This window comes from Aquarana catesbeiana, linkage group LG03 (genome assembly GCF_042186555.1).
Source record: "Aquarana catesbeiana isolate 2022-GZ linkage group LG03, ASM4218655v1, whole genome shotgun sequence".
Taxonomy (NCBI): domain Eukaryota; kingdom Metazoa; phylum Chordata; class Amphibia; order Anura; family Ranidae; genus Aquarana; species Aquarana catesbeiana.
In genome coordinates, this window is record NC_133326.1 from 570314957 (window position 1) to 570335091 (window position 20135).

Genomic DNA, 20135 nt, shown 5'->3' on the forward strand with positions numbered 1-20135 from the left:
GAACAAATGTGCTAAAACATTTTTTACTATTCTTTAAATGTAGAGTATTAGCCAATAACATTTTGCTCCACAATGTTAATATAGATCAGGGGTAGGCAACCCCCGGCAATGGTGCCGCAAGCGGCACGCCAAGCCTCTTTTGCCAGCACGCCACTCCCTCCCCATCAGCAGAGCAGAGCAGGCAAGTGTCAGTGAGACACTAATGCATTCCAATTTCAGAATTCCCCACTCCGCACCTGCACTGAGGGGGAGGCACTGTGCCCCCACACATTGTAAAAGATGGGAAACATTGTTTGGTTCTCTAACTTTGCTGTATTTGCGATCGTCAGCTTTTGTGATGGGGAAGAGATTATTATTATTATTATTATTATTATTCAGGATTTATATAGCGCCAACAGTTTACGCAGCGCTTTACAATATAAAAGGGAGACAATACAGTTATAATACAATACAATACAATAGGATTAAGAGGGCCCTGCTCAGAAGAGCTTACAATCTAATAAGATTGGGTGCAGTTCTGCTGGGGGGGGGGCGGTCCATGTTTCCAGGAGGACGACTGTCTTGGCCACTGCTAAAGCCAATCACAGTCCTGCTAGCACTGTCCACCATCTGGAGGATGATGACTAGCTTGGTTGCCACTACTAATCTCAGAAAAAAGGGATTTCACTGTGATTGAGAAAACCACAATCAGGTGACAGTTTGTGGAATTACTGTTGAGCTTCTGGGAACTTTAATGAAATTATTCCTGAACCTTTGTGTCACTTACTACTGAACCCCTGCACCCTGTGACCCTTTAAGCCACAGCCAGTATTCAGTGCAATGAAAATCACACCCAACCACTTTTTCTCCTGGGGGCCCAACTTATGATCCTGCACACAGGCCCACTGCTTTCAGAAAATGCCCCTGACCTGAGCTCATCATTGCGCATCCATTCCAGATGCTTGTATGTGACATCACATACATCACATACATCACATACAAGCACATGGGCTGGATGTGAGAGGTGGATCAGCAGGATGAGTGTGCCAGGACAGGTAGACGTGTCTCATCTCTTCCTTTCACCACTCTGGATATCACGCATATCATAGATGTGAAGAGGGTACAGCGGTGGAGCAGATGAGCAGGAGGGTACAGTGGTGGGCAAAATGAGCAGGAGGGGTTCAGAGGTGAAACAGAAGAGCAGGAGGGTACAGCGGTGGGGCAGATGTGCAAGGAGGTACAGTGGTGGAAGAGATGAGAGGGGGGTTCAGCAGTGGGGACAGAAGAGCAGGGGGGTACAGTGATGGGCCAGATGAGCAGGGGGTTCAGTGTTGGGCCAGATGAGCAGGGGGATAGAGCAGTGGGGCAGATGCGAAAGGAGGTGTATTGGTGGGGCAGATGAGCAGGGGGTTACAGTGGTGGGGCAAGAGAGCAGGAGGAACAGTGGTGGGGCAGGAGAGCAGGGGTAACAGAGGTGGGGCAGAAGAGCAGGGGGTACAGAGGTGAGACAGATGTGCAGGAGGTACATTGGTGGGGCAGATGAGAAAGCGGGTTACAGTGGTGTGGCAGATGAGCAGATGGGTTCAGTGTTAGGATAGAAAAGCATGGGGATACGATGGTGGAGCAGATGTGCAGGGAGGTACAGTGGTGGGACAGAAGAGCAAGCGGGTACAGTGGTGAGGCAGATGTGCAGGAGGTACAGTGGTGGGAGGGATGAGAAGGGGGTTCAGCGGTGGGACAGAAAAGCAGGGGGGTACAGTGATGGTGCAGATAAGCAGGGGGTTACAGTGGTGGAACAGATGAGCAGTGGGGGTTCAGTGTTGGGCCAGATTAGAAAGGAGGTACATTGGTGGGACAGATGAGCAGGGGGTTACAGCGGTGGGGCAGAGGAGCAGGGGGTACCAAGGTGGGGCAGATGTGCAGAGGGGTGCTGAGGAGAAAGGAGGTACATCGGTGGAACACATTAGCAGAGGGTTACAGTGGTGGGGCAGAAGAGCAGGGGGAACAGAGGTGGGACAGATGTGCAGGAGGTACAGTTGTGGGGGAGATGAGAAAGGGGGTTACAGTGGTGGGGCAGATGAGCAGATAAGTTCAGTGTTAGGACAGATGAGAAGATGGTTCAGTGGTGGAGCAGATGTGCATGGAGGTACAGTGTTGGGCCATATGAGAAAGTGGGAACATTGGTGGGGCAGATGAGCAGGGGTTACAGTGGTGGGACAGAAAAGCAGGATGGTACAGTGGTGGGACAGATGTACAGGGGGTTACAGTGGTGGGCAGATGAGCAGGGGGCTCAGTGTTGGGGCAAAAAAAACAGCGGGGTTTAGCAGTGGGGCAGATGTGAAAAGAGGGGGAAATGGTGGGGCAGATGAGTAGGGAGTTACAGTGGTGGGGCAGATGTGCAGGGTAGTACGGTGGTGGGGTAGATGTACAGTGGTGAGGCAGATGTGCAGGGTAGTACAGTGGTGGGGCAGATGTGCAGGGTAGTACAGTGATGGGGCAGATGTACAGTCGTGGGGCAGATGTGCAGGGGGTTACAGTGGTGGGGCAGATTTACAGGGGGGACAGTGATCTGAGGTTGGAAGGTGCATGAATTGGGGCTCATCTGAGGTGTGAAGTTGCGGGAATTGGGGCTGATCTGAGGCGTCAGAGTGCAGGATGTTAAAGGGGTTGTAAACCCTCGTGTTTTTTCACCTTAATGCATTCTATGCATTAAGGTGAAAAAACTCCTGACAATGACTGGCCCCCTAGCCCCCCCATTTTACTCACCTGAGCCCTGTAGTTCCCACAGCGGAGATGCGCTCTTTCTCTCTGCCCGGGGTTCTCGGCTCTTGATTGGATAGATTGATAGCAGCGCAGCCTTTGGCTCCCGCTGCTGTCAATAAAATCCAATGATGTGGATGCCAGGGGCAGGGCCTAGTCTGGCATTCTGTGTCTATGGACACAAATGCTGGACTTGGGAGCGCGCACGCAAGGTAACCCCCAGGGAGAGTGCCTCTGCCAGGAGGTTAACCGATGCGAGGAGGAGCCGCGAGAGCCACCAGGGGACCCTAGAAGAGGAGGATAGGGGCCATACTGTGCAAAGCGAACTGCACAGTGGAGGTAAGTATGATATGTTTGTTATTTAAAAAAAAAACCCAAGGTTTACAATCACTTTAATTTCTCATTACTAAAGTAGTTTACAGCATTTACTTTATAAAAAATCCTTTTCGTGATTGAGAGTATGAAGTTGACATTTTTTTGTTAAAAATCGGCACGCTCAATTTCTTTGAAAACATTTTTCAGTACACTGTGCTCAAAAGGTTGCCTACCCCTGATATAGACCTACAATAACCACAGATAAAAAAGACAAAATATCTGCAAAAATTATATTCCACAGGAGGTCAGTGAAAGGTTATAGTAAACATTTAGATAAATATTACACTAAAACAGCCAAAGAGCATATCATTGTATCTAAATAACAAATGTTAAGCTCCCCAAAAATACCAAGTCCTGTTTATGAGTTATGAGTGGAAACACATAGTGGTCCATGGCCACCTGGTAGTCTATTAGGCTTTCCTATATTAAAGTAGAAAATCACATCTACACTTAACTAAAATTAAGCTTAACGATCAAAGGGCAAAGAAAAACACCAGTGTTTCCAAGCATCAGGTAGCAACAGCTAAGCTCTAAACACATCGTCCATCCACCAACCCCAGGTAACACGTTTGCTGTCTTTGCAGCAGTTCCCAGCTCCAGTTGGCAGGAACCCGCTTCACACCTATTGCAGCAAGCTTCCGTTCCAAGCATCACAGGACAGGCCACCACTCAGGGTTCCAACAGCTTCATCATCAGCCAACTCCAGCCCAGAGAAGTCCTCTACACTCCTCTTGCACCAGCTATCAGCATCAAGGAGCACTGGACAGCTTAATACACAATGCTTCTCTTCATCTTACAGCCAAAGCTTTCCTTACAGTGAGGAATCTTCTATCTCCCGGCAACAAAGGAACCTCTTCGGTTTTACAGCTTCATCATCGACACCATCGTCACCCAGAACCAGAGATGCTTACTCTCTTTCTGCCACTTCTCTTTGTACCAGGCAAAAAGGTAACAGCTCCCTTCTCGCTGCATCATCTCCCAGATACATGCAGCATCTCCAGACTAACTATCCATTAATTGAATCAAGGCTTCAGGCAACCCGGGTACTCTCTCCAAGGCTTCTGTCTTACCCTAGTTACACAGAACACATTGCCCTCAGTGAATCATTGCTTAGTCCAGAGTCAAATCAGTAAGTTAAATAAAAAAAAAATTATATATATATATCTTGGTTTTACTGGTTACTGGCAGATGAGTCAATCGTAACAATCAACCTTAAAATACTGGGGCAGAAACATACTATCTAATGTTGGTGGATGTTCTGTGCAATTGACCTTCACATTGTATATAACATGCAGGAATCAAAGTTTGAAGAACAAAAAGTTTAGGAAGTATAGAACATTGCACAAATTGAGGGTTCAGCTTTATTCTGGAGAAGAGCTCAGAGCATGGGGTTTCAGGAGGAATGTTAGACATGATGGCAATTTGATGGAAGTTCTTTTTATAACACAAATATGAAGCACAGTTTGAATAGTCCTGTTTTTAATGTGTTGGTTTTCCAAAGTGGCCTTTCTTTACTAATCACTAACAATGTATGGAGTAACAATGGGTGCTTTGGTGCTGTAATGCTGTGACTAACAGTATGTTTTGCAGGAAGAAGTCATTATTTTTAAAACTGTTAGACGGTTGTGATTTGTTTCATTGAAAGAGTTTTAGCATGAAGAAACACTGGGCCTTCTACAGCCTAGAAATTTTTTTATGACCAAAAGATAAGTGTTGTTTTGGCTTTTTTCTTCTTGACTAGGCAGAGGTATAGTATGGGTATGTGAATATGGACCAATGCCAACATCATTATTTGAGGCCTCTTAATGACTATTAATAGTGACATAAAGCCTCATTTTTCCGTTACACTTATCGACATCATTAAATTTCCTGTATAATATCCAGCCACCCTACCAGAATGTATCCTTATTTGTAAGCACAATGGCATTCTGTTTTCCTGCTCAACATTCTCTGACAGTTGTTCTCATGTAAGACCTAAGCCAATTCAGCTAGGCAACCTAATGTGTTGAAAACACAAGGCAACTACTCAGGGTGACCAATGGATTCTGTAGGCTTCTGATTGACTCTATTTTCTATTGAGAGATCTCAATTGCTTGTTTCCATCTTTAGGTAAACAATGTTCATTAAAAAAAAAAGTCTTGCACTGTTTTAGACTAACGCTAATGCTAAAGCAAATCATTTAATACCTGTACATACAGGTAAAAGCCAGTAAATTAGAATATTTTGAAAAACTTGATTTATTTCAGTAATTGCATTCAAAAGGTGTAACTTGTACATTATATTTATTCATTGCACACAGACTGATGCATTCAAATGTTTATTTCATTTAATTTTGATGATTTGAAGTGGCAACAAATGAAAATCCAAAATTCCGTGTGTCACAAAATTCGAATATTACTTAAGGCTAATACAAAAAAGGGATTTTTTAGAAATGTTGGCCAACTGAAAAGTATGAAAATGAAAAATATGAGCATGTACAATACTCAATACTTGGTTGGAGCTCCTTTTGCCTCAATTACTGCATTAATGCGGCGTGGCATGGAGTCGATGAGTTTCTGGCACTGCTCAGGTGTTATGAGAGCCCAGGTTGCTCTGATAGTGGCCTTCAACTCTTCTGCGTTGTTGGGTCTGGCATTCTGCATCTTCCTTTTCACAATACCCCACAGATTTTCTATGGGGCTAAGGTCAGGGGAGTTGGCTGGCCAATTTAGAACAGAAATACCATGGTCCGTAAACCAGGCATGGGTAGATTTTGCGCTGTGTGCAGGCGCCAAGTCCTGTTGGAACCTGAAATCTCCATCTCCATAGAGCAGGTCAGCAGCAGGAAGCATGAAGTGCTCTAAAACTTGCTGGTAGACGGCTGCGTTGACCCTGGATCTCAGGAAACAGAGTGGACCGACACCAGCAGATGACATGGCACCCCAAACCATCACTGATGGTGGAAACTTTACACTAGACTTCAGGCAACGTGGATCCTGTGCCTCTCCTGTCTTCCTCCAGACTCTGGGACCTCGATTTCCAAAGGAAATGCAAAATTTGCTTTCGTCAGAAAACATGACTTTGGACCACTCAGCAGCAGTCCAGCTCTTTTTTTCCTTAGCCCAGGTGAGACGCTTTTCGCGCTGTTTCTTGGTCAACAGTGGCTTGACACGAGGTGTGCGGCAGTTGAAACCCATGTCTTTCAAGCGTCTCTTGGTGGTGGATCTTGAAGCACTGACTCCAGCAGCTGTCCACTCCTTGTGAATCTCCCCCACATTTTTGAATGGGTTTTTTTTCACAATCTTGACTAGGGCGCGGTGATCCCTATCGCTTGTACACTTTTTCTGACCACAGTTTTTCCTTCCCTTTGCCTCTCTATTAATGTGTTTGGACACAGAGCTCTGAGAACAGCCAGCCTCTTCAGCAATAACCTTTTGTGTCTTTCCCTCCTTGTGCAATGTGTCGATGGTCGCCTTTTGGACAGCTGTCAAATCTGAAGTCTTCCCCATGTTTGTGTAGGCTTCAGAACTGGACTGAGAGACCATTTAAAGCCCTTTGCAGGTGTTTTGAGTTAATCAGCTGATTAGTTTGTGGCACCAGGTGTCTTCAAAATTTAACCCTTACACAATATTCGAATTTTGTGACACACGGAATTTTGGATTTTCATTTGTTGCCACTTCAAATCATCAAAATTAAATGAAATAAACATTTGAATGCATCAGTCTGTGTGCAATGAATAAATATAATGTACAAGTTACACCTTTTGAATGCAATTACTGAAATAAATCAAGTTTTTCAAAATATTCTAATTTACTGGCTTTTACCTGTATATAGCATATAAATTGCACATATATGAAGGAAATGTATTTTCAGGGTCTAACCTCAATGACGCTAAGACTGTTAGTAAAATTGTGTACACTTATTTTATGCAAAATCCTTTACAATTGTCTGTGTTTCATGTTATAATTTTAATATATAAAAAATAAAAATACAACAACCTTTGCATACATATATAGTATTGCTGGTTTCCTTTGTAGGTGACTTTATTTATATTTTTGTTTATGTGGTATGGTGGAAATGTTAGGTTTTATGGAGCAAGGCAAAAAGATTTACTTTTTTGAACTTAAATGTTGCCACTATTGGTTTAAGTCCTTAATAACTAATATTCACATTCCATAAGACCAAGTTGATTACAGAAAGAAAAAAAAAACAGGACACAACAGTGCTCCTTGTCAAAAGAAATAGTTCAGAAACTCTGTAAACATTACAAATGTAATTTTAAGGAGATGTCTATTTATTTTCCACAATATACAGCATCTCAATAAAAGGGGTCAGCAAAAAAGTATTATAATTATGTTTGTGCTGTGACATAAAGGATAAAATGCACTATTTATGACTGTTTTTTAGGTAAGGAGACATATGTTTTAAGTGTATGAAACGGATAATATGGATGTAGAGCAGGTACCTTCTAAATTTTCCAGATTGCTTTCAGAGTGATTAAGCTCTAAATGGTCTGTCAACATGGGTTTTGACTTCTGCTCCATCACAAGGCTAAAAAGCTTCTACTCCAGAGCCAAGTGCTGCCCCTGACAATCAACAATTCTGAAGCCTCAGCAGCCAGTTGAGGCTTTGGCATTGAACTGTTGCATGCAGGTTAGGGGAGTGTCTTGGCTTAGGATATGAGCATGGGTGTTCAACCTGTGGCCTTCCAGCTGTTGCAAAACTACAAGTCCCATCATGCCTCTGCCTTTGGGAGTCATGCTTGTAACTGTCAGACTTGCAATGCCTCATGTAGTTTTGCAACAGCCGGAGGGCCACAGGTTGAGCACCCATGGTTTAGGTAGACAGGGAACACATTATTGGAGGGGCTTCCCATGTGCACCAAAACTAACCTAAATGTCTAAAAGTTCCAGGCGTCAGCTCTAAAGCTGCATTGCTAATTTAAAGCACTTGATGCATGTGACATGTTTGTGTTTTACTTTGTGCACAGCTTTGTATTGTTAGATAGTTTAAAAAGAAGTTTAGTGTGAACAGTTTAGAATTAGATAATGCGATTTATTTCATCACTGCATATTAATATCTTAAGTTAATATCTATCATTTTTCTGATAACAGTGCTATAATTTGTGTTCTCCAATAAAATTAAACATTTCAGTTAAATAAATTTGTGATACTACCAAGGGGATACTTTTCTGAATGGGATACAATTGATGCTAGTTTTGTGAATCATTAGGCTCGGTTCACACTAGGGGCGGCACGACTTGCAGGTCGCCTCAAGTCGCCCCAAAAGAAGTACAGGAACCTTTTTCTAAGTCGGAGCGACTTGCGTCGCTCCTATTAGAACGGTTCCATTGTACAGAACGGGAGGCGACTTGTCAGGCGACTAGGTCGCCTGACAAGTCGCCCCTGTGTGTACTGGGGCTTAAGGTGATTTTCTTTTTTAGCATTCATGCAGCCGGCTCCCTGGGAAAATTACACAATTACATTTAAAATATGTGCCCCATTTTTAATAAGTCACCAGTTAATCTTTTTTTAGGATGTAATATCCTTATCTGTGAGAAAAGCAGATTCTTGGTTGAGTCAATTTAGTTATTATTTGCAAGATTAATCAAATCATAATCAAGTGGAAAGGTGTATACAGATATTTTTAAATGTATGCATTATACAAATGGATTATGAATGAATAATAATCAGTAACAGTTTTTTTTTAGGAATACAGCTAAAAAAATATTCCTGTGCTTTGGGGAAGTAACGTTTAAATACCACTACACATGTCATATGACTTAAGTTAAAAAAAAATGAAAGATTCTTGAAATATAGCAGGGCCAACAATACCAAATAAGCATAATATGTTTTAAGGCTTCCAATTTGTGAAAGTTATTCCAGAGTTTTTTGTTTTTAAATTTGCATGCAGAGACAAGTAAAAAAAAAAAAAGATATGTACCGTCACTGCCTCCTGCTTCACTGTGTCAAATTGTTTTAATGTTTTCTCTAAGATAATAGGCTAACCAACAATATCTTTGCAACTAACTGTACAATAAAGGGGCAGGCCTTTTTGGCTTAAAATTATGTTTTATTTAAAAGGACAGTGATGTTTTATTTTATGTTACCATTTTTGTTATATTTTTCTATTTTTTTTAACATGTACCATCTTAAAAATGGTTATTGCATGATTAATGAAACAAAATCATACAACTTTTTTGCAATAAGTTGTAAAATATTTATATCTATCTATCGATATAGATAAATAGATAGTAAGAGCATGTTCCCTTATTTATATTTAATCTAAAAACAGAATTTACCTAATTTTCAATTTAAAATGTGCTGTAGATATTTTGAGGTTATACTGGGACTGCCCCTTTAAAAAATTTGAAATTTTGTTTTTCTTTCCTTATTTTAATTTTCAGCATTGAACGTGGAATTGCTCAGTTTGAGCCATTCTGAAATTATGATTAATTACCCTTTTTTTCAATATTGGCCTACTGTTTGCCTTTAAAGCAAGAATTGGAATTACACAAGAACTTTGAAGCAGCAGCTGTGATAAAGGGCTCTTGTCAGTGATTACAAAAAGAAATAGCCCCCAAATGCCTGGTAACTTACTACAGGAATTTCATTTCAGCTGCCTGTCTCCTGGATCTGTTCTCCAGAACGTAAAAGAGGGCAGGAGGAACAGTGACCATCACGAAGAGGTGTTGTAAAGACTGATGACTGAACTAGGTCATATTTTTTAATAATTTTGAAGGCACTCTCTATTGGTGACTTAAACATAAAATTGGTGCAATGGACACTTGAAAATATTTCATCATCACTCCTCTACTTCTTCAATTAGATGGTGCCTGACAGAAGACGCATATCAAAACTTCTTTTTCTCCTGCAATTGCAGCACATCAAATAATTCTTCCAGGCTTAGAAAAATGCAGTCAGTGGAGGCAGACGGTTTAGGAAAAAGAGCAGTAAATGTATATATAAGGGTCTCTGTATCAAAGCAAATTTAGTTATCCTGAAATATTTATATCTATATGCATGAAGAAAAATACATAAAATGGTCCTTCCTGACATGCATGTTAAGAGTGTTATTAAATAGCACACACAAAATTTAAAAATAATAATTATGTACTCCTAGAATAAACTGTTAAGGAACAAATGTTTCAGCCAATCAATTTCTGAACTAGAATTCAGATATTAAAAAACTCAACACTGATGTAAAACCAAGGAATTGCCAATATGACATCTGCTATGGCAGATCCAATTTAAATGTTTAAAAAAAAAAGAAATTATTGTATGGGAGAAATTTTCAGTAAAGCTCCGTTTAAGAAATGTGTAACACAATTTCGGGTTAATCCACAAAATTAGAATTTGCAATGAAAATAATTTTGAGGTAAACATTTTAAATGGGATAACAAGTTTGGTTGTGCATTGATACATAGACCCGGTAATATGTAGCACAAATTGTTATGCAGTTTAAGAAAAAGTTTTTGTGGAATTTAATTTCTTCTCTTTAGCACACATTTATGGACTAAAGTAGAATAGATATTGTTGTTTTTTTTAACAATTTAAACGAGGCATGCGTGTACTCTTTAATGGCATTATCATTGTGCCAAGCAGTTTGCAAATATTTAATAATATTTATTTATTTTATTTACTCAGTTTATTTAAATAGTGTATTACATTATTGAATATGGAAATAGGTTTTTTTTTTACTTTTAAACATGTATTGCATCTTGTTCAAAACAAAGTTGAACACCGTCTTTGTCCATAAATGGTGAGGAAGGCAGATAGATTATTTATAAAAAATACAGTCATTTAGAGTTTCTTGGTGAATCTGACATGTACTGAACATTGACTATTTAACAAATATTCCTTTAAAAACCTGATAAGCCTCTTCTGTGCCCCACTCAAATATTTTTTTTTTCAAGTAGTTCCCAGCCTGATGTAGTTTATATTTTTTCCTGAGGCCTAACTTTCCCTAATTTTATATCTAAACTCGACCAAATGCCATTCCTCTGACCACGAGAGTGCTCTTACTAGCCTCACAGTGATACTACGTGGACAGTGGAATGGCACTTGGCATGGCTTAGCCTTTTTTTAGAGTAAATCATTATATTATTTTTGTTATACGTAGGACTTTGGCATTTAAAACTTTAATTTGCTGCATCTGGCAAACTTTCTGGCATGAATGTAGGTACCTTTAAAGGAAAAATAAATTTTCATCCTATCCTGTGTACTCCTGAAACACAAAACTAAGTGCAGGGATTTTTATAAAAATATATTATGAATCTAATTGGATTTATGAAGTAAACACCACCTAGGGTGAAATTGATTTCTTTTGCAAAACAGTCCCATAAATGTTTCAGGGTATACATCTAACAACTATGCAGTAAATGTGACCATTTTTAATGGACATTTGTGTGTGTATGTGTGTTTGTGTGTTCATGTGTTTATGTTGTTAAGACCTGGCACCGGTATTAGCTTGGATTCCATATTGTTTTCCTATATTGAATCAAGCTGCAGGTCTTTCTTGCCTCCTTAACTGATACCTACCAAAGATGCAAGTCAGCTACTGTTTCCACGATGCATTAGATGCACCTTCTCTGTTGCCTAAATGCTCTGGTTGTCTCAGCTGCCTCTTGGGCCGTCCTGACATATTGACACAATGTAGCTAGGTAGAACAAATTGCTGGTTTGTTATTTGCACCATTAAAATGGATATCATCTTGAGCTTGATTCATAAGACATTACAGATAGGTAGAAAAAACGTTCAAGTGTCCCATGTGTTTCTCTGGTGCTATTATATTACAGTGTCATAATACCTCATGGCCAGACATCAAGTGGTGTTTTTCTGGACAGGCAAAATTGGAAATGCTGTATATATTTTATAAGCTAGTAAAAACAAAACTGAATGCAACAAATACATTCAACTTTGGCAAGCCTCATTTTGCTCTTCCTTATAGCACTATCATTGCAATGTAAGTGTCACGTGAAACAAGAGCTCCTATACCCACCTCTCCGTCAGTCTGTGTGTACTCTGTTTCCCCTCTGGTCAAGTGCTGTAGCCTCCATCAATCTTGTCGGCATTCAGCACTTTCAGAATTGGGATGATGTCCTTTGCCATGTGGTTCCTTCTTCTGACTTCCTAAGTCACTGCGGAGTCCTCTAGTGACATAGGGGTCAGAGTATCGAACCATGATGGAGTATAAGAGTTCTTCTTTCGTATGACTCTTTCATCTTCGTTTTTTGTAACCTTACAGGGTAGCTTTCAAAAAGATAACACACTGCTAGGGAGGGGGTCAATTCACAGAAAATGCATAAGCATTCCCCAGCACTTAGTCCACAGCACTTAGCCATAAAGGGCCCCAATGAATACCAGTTTATTACTGTTTAAAAAAAAGAGGTATCTCTTGCATATATTTTGGAAGTATATTTTGAAGACAAAAGTGATGCTAAGATCTGCTCTATGGGAGCATTTTGGATTATGCAGGTAAGGGTTAGAACCTGTGTTAGGTTTGTATTGATGTCAGGACAGGAAGGAACAAAAAATCTCCCCAACAGGGTTAGAACTTTTGACAATGTTTTTTTGTTGTCTATGCTTTCCTGTCTTGGTGACAGCCACTCCCCTGTTTCTTGTGTGGGTGTCACAGGGACAGAACGTGAACACAAATTTCTCCAATGGGGTCATAACTACCTGGCAGACCTGACCTCTTTATTCTTCCCCACTCTATCAAATCTAAAAAATTATAATAACAATGGCTAGAGTTAGGCTTTAAGAGCAAGTGTATCTGGTGGTTACCACAGGTACAGCAATACATGACAGATCCAGACTCATTCAGATAGGTGTCAACATACATGATAGGAGAAACAACTTTCAGTGCACGAAAAATATGCCCATGTAGTCTTTTCGTCTGTATTTATGTGGAATGGTCTCAGATTCATTGTTTGTTCATTTTTTTAATTATTTGCTATTTCAGGGGGCCATACGGCCCATGTAATATATTAAAAAATAAAAGGTGCATTTTTACATATTTTTGTTCTGATCTTTTAATAATCTTTTTATACTTTTTAATGTGTGAAAATATTGATGTTATTATGTTTTAGGTTGTGTTAAACCTTTTTGTGTTTGTCTGGCTAAGGTGTTTTGGTTAATAGAATGTTGTGCCAAGTTTATGAGATAGTAGTTATAAAGATCATCAAATTACTGTTAATTTTGCCGCACTTTGCCCTGTTGCACTGTGAAAGCGGATGGATAACAGCTTTTTTTTTAAATGTTCTTTAATTATAATGGTCAGGGATAAAATTTGAAAGAAAATATTTTTTCTTTTCCTTGCTTTAGGCAAATATATAATATCACATATGAGTATTTTGTACTCTTATAGTGCTAAGAAAACCACATAAGTAATGTTGCAAATAAATATTAAAGTGCTACTAGCAGAAAATAATGTCCATGTAGAGGTGAGCTGGAGCTGTGAAGTGCAGATCAGGAAGTTTATAAAGTGACTTTAGTGATTCGTATCTATATTTATTTTGCACTCTTATTTCCAGCCAGCAGGTGAAGTGTTAGGCTCCTGTTATGTGTTTTCACACTATTCTCCTTTAATCAATTTTTTTACAAAGCTCAGTAGCTCAAGTTACATGCACAAGCACTGACTCTTCTTCCTCGTAAAACAACTCAGTAGAAAGTTTTATTCAGATACAGGGAGTTTAAAAGCAAACAGCCCTTGGTGTGATCTCTTTAACAAAAAAATATATGTCTATAAGACATAGGTATACCCTGTATTTAATGTTTATTTGTGAAAATAAAATTGGAAATACATTTTAAAAACAAATATAAAACATCAGTTAAAAATAATACCTTAAAAAGACAGGATAGTATTTATCAAATGCAGTCATTTTCCCATTTACAAAAGTACTGTTTTTTTGTAAATCAGAATGTGTGAATGGGGCCTGAAAGGGAAATTGGTGTGTAAGGCCTTGTCTTAAAAACATAGAAAGCTTTTATTTTTCTGCAACAGAGGTACATATTGGTACATAGAGGAGCTAAGTTTAGAAAATAAAAAGGTGAAAAATCCTCCAAAAAAGAGAAAATAGGTTAATTTTAAAAATGACAAAACAAATGCTTACACCTCTTTCACACTGAGGTGTTTTCCAGGCATTTTGCACTAAAAATAGCGCTTGAAAAGTGCCTGTAAACGGCCTCTTCTGCAGCCCCAGTGTGAAAGCCCGAGTGCTTTCACATTGGGGTGGTGCGCTTGCAGGACGGGAAAAAAAGTCCTGCAAGCAGCATCTTTGGGGTGGTGGGGAGGCGGTGTATACACCGCTCCTCCACCGTTCCTCCACCGCCCCTGCCGATTGAAATAAATGGGCAGGGCTATTAACCCTGTCTGCGGCCGCTAGCAGGGGTTAAAAGCGCCCCACTAGCGGCCGAAAACCGCCGCTATAACAGCGGTAAAGCGCCACTAAAACTAGCGGCGATTTACCGCTAACGCCCGCACAGCCCCAGTGTGAAAGGGGTCTAAATGTTTTTAAAAATCATGACAAAAATATTCAATAGCTCTATAATAAAAATAAAAGTCAATCAAATTATTCTTATCAATATTGTCATTTGAATGCTTTATAAAAAAAGAAAAGTTACAAGGTCAAAATACGTAAAACTTTTTTTGCAGCTTTTGTCATGCATTTATTCAGGTATTTTTCAACTAAAAGGTGCAGAGTGCTGCTGAAAAAGGGATGGAGAGCTGCTGTTTGAGCAGAAAATGCGCAACAAAACACTTGCGCAAAAAATGCTCAAAAAAGTTCATGTTGTGCTTTTCAATCATTTCCATTGAAGTCTAATGGGACAAAAATGCTTAATTCTGCCTGAAAAGTAGCTCATGCACTTTTTTGAGCGACAGGCATTTTGTTACAAGCGATAGGGTACTCAGATGTGAACAAGGGCTATTGAAAACAATGGGTTTCTGCTCGTTGAGCGTTTTTGAGCCTTTGAGCTACAAGCTGCAAAACAGCTCCCTGTCATTTGTGGCAAAACGCCCAAAAGTATATGAGCTACTTTTTTCTTCATGACATAAGCTTTTTTTGAGCATTTTTTTAAGGTTTGATTGCGCGTTTTCTGTTCAAACAGCAGCTCTCTGCCCCTTGTTCAGCAGCACTTCTCATCTTAGCTTAAAAAAATGCCTGAAAAATGCTTGTCAACTGCAAAAACACTCAATTCTGCTCTAAAAAAAATGCTCAAAAACGTTTGAAAACGCGACGCTTAAGTGTGAATGTAGCCTTAAACAGGCTCCCAAATTACCCAGATAGCAAGTGTAGCGATGACCCTGCGGGGTTGGTATGTGTTACAGCATCCACACATTTCACCTTGCTGCCAGAGATCCATTAGACCCACTTCTCAGTCAATGAACAGTCTCTTGCTTGTTTTTTTTGTTGTTGTTTTTATTAGGGGATTGAACTTTGTTGGGGATAAGGGACATGGGATGCCCATAGCATGAATTAGTACTTTGTAGAATAAAAGTAAGTGCGTCACACTTCTCAGCAGAACAAGATGGCTGACCCTAAACTTGACAGACTTTTACCTCAGAACACTTCTTCCAGCTCACTTCCTCCAGCACCCTACTTCACTGTCCAATTTTAGTAATCCTGTCACACCATCAGAATATGACTAGGCCTCACTCTGAATAAGTCCCAGTGTCTTTACTTGAAGGCCCTTTGTAGGCGGAGGCCTGCAGTACCCCTCTGTGGTAGCAACCGATTTACTTGAGAAGAATAAATGTAGATGAACTACTGATCCCGACTTGCAAATCCTGCCCGCCCTCCTGGCTGCAGTGACTTGACACAGACTCACACAGTCTCTCCCTCTGGCTCTACATCCAGCTCCCCTGGCATGTCTCTTCCAGATCATTCCACTGTGCTTTCCACTCACTGACGCCTACCCTGGATCCTTTCTGAATGACTTTACTCTGGATGTGCGGACCAACTGTCTCCTCCAGCTCCTGTTCCAGGACACCTCTCCATGACCGTGTAAGGAGAGGCTCCCTCCCAGCTCCTGAGCTCACCGCCTGAGGTACACCCCCCCCAGAAAAGGGGGTTCCCTCAGACACAACAGTTTAACACTCCATCATCCAGTTCACCCAGACAACAACTCCTCCCCCCAGCAGGCTGACCATGGGTATATGTAGGAGGCCTGCCCCCTGCCATTCCTAGTTGGGGATTGGTCAGAGCTCCTCATATGCACCCCATGTCACTCCAGCTCTCTGCCCTGACCCTTTTCCAGAACATTCTCCCTGGAAACAGAGGAGGTGCCCAAGAGCTGAAGTACATATCAGTCACCTACTGCTATTATAAACCACTCCCCTGCCCCCAGATCAAAACAAACAGGCCTAGCTCACAGCATAGGCCTGCTTAAATTTACCTGCACTGGCAGCTTACACAAAAACCCTACACTAACACCTACTTATCTAAGGTAGAGGGTGCTACACAAGCAATTGTGCTACAAGTTTGAAAATGACTAGCTGAGCTACTGCTAGACTTGCCAGGCTTCACACGTTTGTTGCACAATTGCAGCAGGTCCACATTGCATGACTCCAGATAAACTCTCTTTTCAAAAATTCTGCAAGTCTACTGCAAGTTCTGGTTCAGTTATGTTGTGCAATAGTCATCCCACCACAGGGGTCACTGTGGCTGAATTTTCATACTGTAGACCTGCGGAAATCTTGCTGGAGACTCACCACTGCAACTTTGCAAGTGTACAGCTTGCCAGGGAAAATGTGCAGCAAGTTAACATACTTATAATTCAACACTGACACAAATTTGTGGAAAAGTTATCCTAGCTATCTGGGTAGCAATAACTACACAATACTATGAATAACAGGATACATTTTAAAAGCACAGTATTAGTATTTGATATGATTTTAAAGAACGTCCAAAAGTTTTTTTTCTGTTTCAGATAGAATGAGGAAGGAATAGACCCCCTGTCAAGCTTTTACTGCTTTCCAGGGCTCCATTACAGAGATTTGCCCTCACTTGTCCCCCTGCCAATAGTTTTACCAGATAGAAAGTAAAGTAGTGGGTTTAAGCCTTCCTCTACTTTACTAAACAAAAAAAGATTTCTATGTTGCTGTTAGAAATTTCCTGTCTGGGAGAGGAAGTGAGGGGAATTCTAGTACTGTGTCCACCTGGCCTTACTGACTTATTGTTTACAGATAAATCAGATTTTGATGTGTCTATTGTAATAGTGTAGCAGAGGAGAATCCATGTCCAGGATGGGTATGTTTGTATATAAATGCTGCATTGCTGCATATGCTATATTTATAACAGTGATGTGTACCATACCATAACTGAAATGGGTCCATAATATATTATTTTTCTCCAGATAGCGTACAGTCCTTTTTATATTGTATAATGAAGTGCCTCCCATTGACACTTTTGAATTTCTGTTTTTATAATAATAAAAAAAAAATCCTAACCACGTTAATTTATGTATTAGAAATGAATCCTAAATGTACTGTACATTTTGGTGTTGCCATTGTCTCTTTCTATATCTGTCTTCACTGCATTGACTTCTGTATTGTGTATGTACTGTATATCTCCCTCTCTCACTCTCTATCTCATGTGCAACTTCTTTTGAAAAGCTGAAAATACTAGTTGCTTGGCTGTCATGCAGATCCTCTTCTTCACTAGTGAGACGCTGTACCTAGTACAAGTGTGCAGCTGTAAACTCACAAATGATGACTTTGGTCATTAACTCACTGGGTGTTCAGTTAAAGCAGTGGTTCTCAACTCCTGTCCTGGAGACCCACTAACAGGCCAGATTTGAAGTATTACCTTGGGGAGATGGAGACTAGAATATTGCAATCACCAAGCAGCAAATAATATCACCTGTGATGTATTTCAGTTATCTTGCAAACCTGGCCTGTTAGTGGGTCCTGAGGACAGGAGTTAAAGGCTTGCATTTACTCCAGAGAACCTGTGTTCCCTTTGGACAACCAATCATAAAGCGGAACAATTCATGTGTATCTAAAGCCAATTTGTTAAAATTCTGGACATAGAACCTATTAGTACAGAAAAGAAATCTCTCCAGGAAATCTGTGACAGATGACACCTGAGCGGTTGTCCCCATTGGAAGGTTTAGTAGGCCTAATGAAAACTAGGTTCTTTTAGGAAACCAGCCTCAGTAAGAGCTGAAGTTTGAGGATTAGCTTGACAGCCTGGTGTCTAGTATTTTAATAAAGGGATTGGTAAATGCATCCTAGGGGTCCTCATATGTTTTCTTAAATCTGAACAAGTTTCATGCTTTCCATTTTATTGTGTATTTGTAATCAGTTGTCACTTGCCCATTCTAACCTCTCTAATGCCATCTGCTGGTAATCTCAAGGTACTGCACTTCATACAAAGTACACTGCAAAAAAATAGTTAACTGAAAAACTATAACCCCTGTTCACAAATAAGCCACTCTATATGTTTGCAAATAGGATATAAAAGTGATGATAAATGTGCTTCAGGAGCTTTACATATTAAATGCAACTATTTACTTTTTAAATGACAATTTAATGAATATACAGCGTATACATACCGTATATATATCTATAGATATAGATATATATATCTATAGATATATATATCTATATATATAGTTATATATATATATGTATATATAGATATATATATTACCGCTACGTGATATGTGAACAGAGCCTTATGCTTCCTTTGAAAGGAATGCTAATTGTACAACTCAGAAAGTATTGAAGCCAGAGGATTGATGTGATAACCCAGCAACTAGCATTTTCAGAAAAGGTCAGCGATTGCAGCCTCCTTGGAAAAAATGATCCCTTGCCCTCGGGGCTGTGCCTGCACTGCAAGGTTTAATAGCTCATTTTGTCTAAGGGAGAGGAGAAATAGGTTTACTTACCTGATCCTCTGCTACCACGTCAGACAGCGCATCCCCATGATCTGAAAGTGGACTATCCCTCGTGCTCCTCATGTCTAGAGAAGGGCATTATGGCAGTTTCTATAGTTCTACCATGAAAGGTTCACTTTAAAGGTAAATTATGGGGTTGATTTACTAAAACTACAAAATGTTGGTGCAGCTGTGCATGGTAGCCAATCACCTTCTAACTTCAGTTTGTTTAACTAAGCTGTGACAAAACCTGGAAGCTGATTGGTTTCTATGCATAGCTGCACCAGATTTTGCACTCTCCAGTTTTAGTAAATCAACCCCATTGCATCTTTTCTGTAAGGATTTCAGTTTGCCATCCTTGCTAATCTTTCAGATATTAAAGATTAGCTCTTGGTCATGTTTGTCCCAGGAAATGTTTATTTTTACACTTGACCAACTTTACCAAATATGCCATTTTTCTGTATAATAGATTAACTTCAGTAGGTGACATTCTACACAATTTTAACTAATAGTATTTTTAAGCATCACTTGAAATGGAAAAATGATATTGCAATTTAACATAATTTTAAATATTAAGGCCTCGTTCACACCATGGTGCCGAGACGTCCATTTTTCTGCACGTGTTCTGCAAGGGCACAAAACAAAACACAATTGTTCTCTATGTGCCCGGTTTACCACAACGCTGGTATCGTGTGGAGATTTTTTCTGCACGGGAAAAAAACTAACAAGACATCAACATTGGTGTGAATAGGGCACACAAATGACTCGCATGAAAACTGATGGAAACTGATGTGAAACTGATGTCGGTTTTGCCATCAGTTCCCATCAGTATTCATGCAGGTATGGTGGGAACGAGCCCTTAATCGCTGCCCGACCAACCGCCGCAGTTAAACTGCAGCAGGTTGGCTCCCCTGTGCGAACCGTCATAGCTATATGTTGGCTCGCGGAGTCGGGATAGCAGGTGCGTGCTGGGGGGGGTGCCGATGCTCGTAGCCGACGGTCGCGATGACCGCCGGCCACGAGCAATCATGAGCAGGAAACACAGAACAGGGACCAGTGTGTGTAAACTCACACTTCCCTGTTCTGACAGGAGTGATAGATTGTGTGTTCCTATTAGCTAGGAACCACGATCCGTCACTTCCTCTAGTCAGTCCCTTCCCC

The 20135-nt window shown here is 40.4% G+C and overlaps 1 protein-coding gene across 8 annotated transcripts in view; it reads left to right on the forward strand.

Annotated features, from left to right (window-relative positions):
* BICD1 (BICD cargo adaptor 1) overlaps positions 1 to 20135 on the forward strand; it is a 423296-nt gene that overhangs the window by 387697 nt on the left and 15464 nt on the right. Inside the window, exons 8-9 of one of the 8 annotated variants that reach the window (XM_073621872.1) lie at positions 3699 to 4062; positions 9712 to 13110. The exons of 3 other annotated variants lie outside the window; for them this stretch is intronic. In XM_073621872.1, coding sequence (XP_073477973.1) covers positions 3699 to 4062; positions 9712 to 9746 — 399 coding nt within the window. In that variant the 3' untranslated portion in view covers positions 9747 to 13110. Of the gene's footprint in view, positions 1 to 3698; positions 5319 to 9711; positions 13111 to 20135 lie in introns of those variants that run through there. 4 more of the 8 variants (XM_073621869.1, XM_073621870.1, XM_073621868.1 and 1 more) reach the window with 4 other exon arrangements.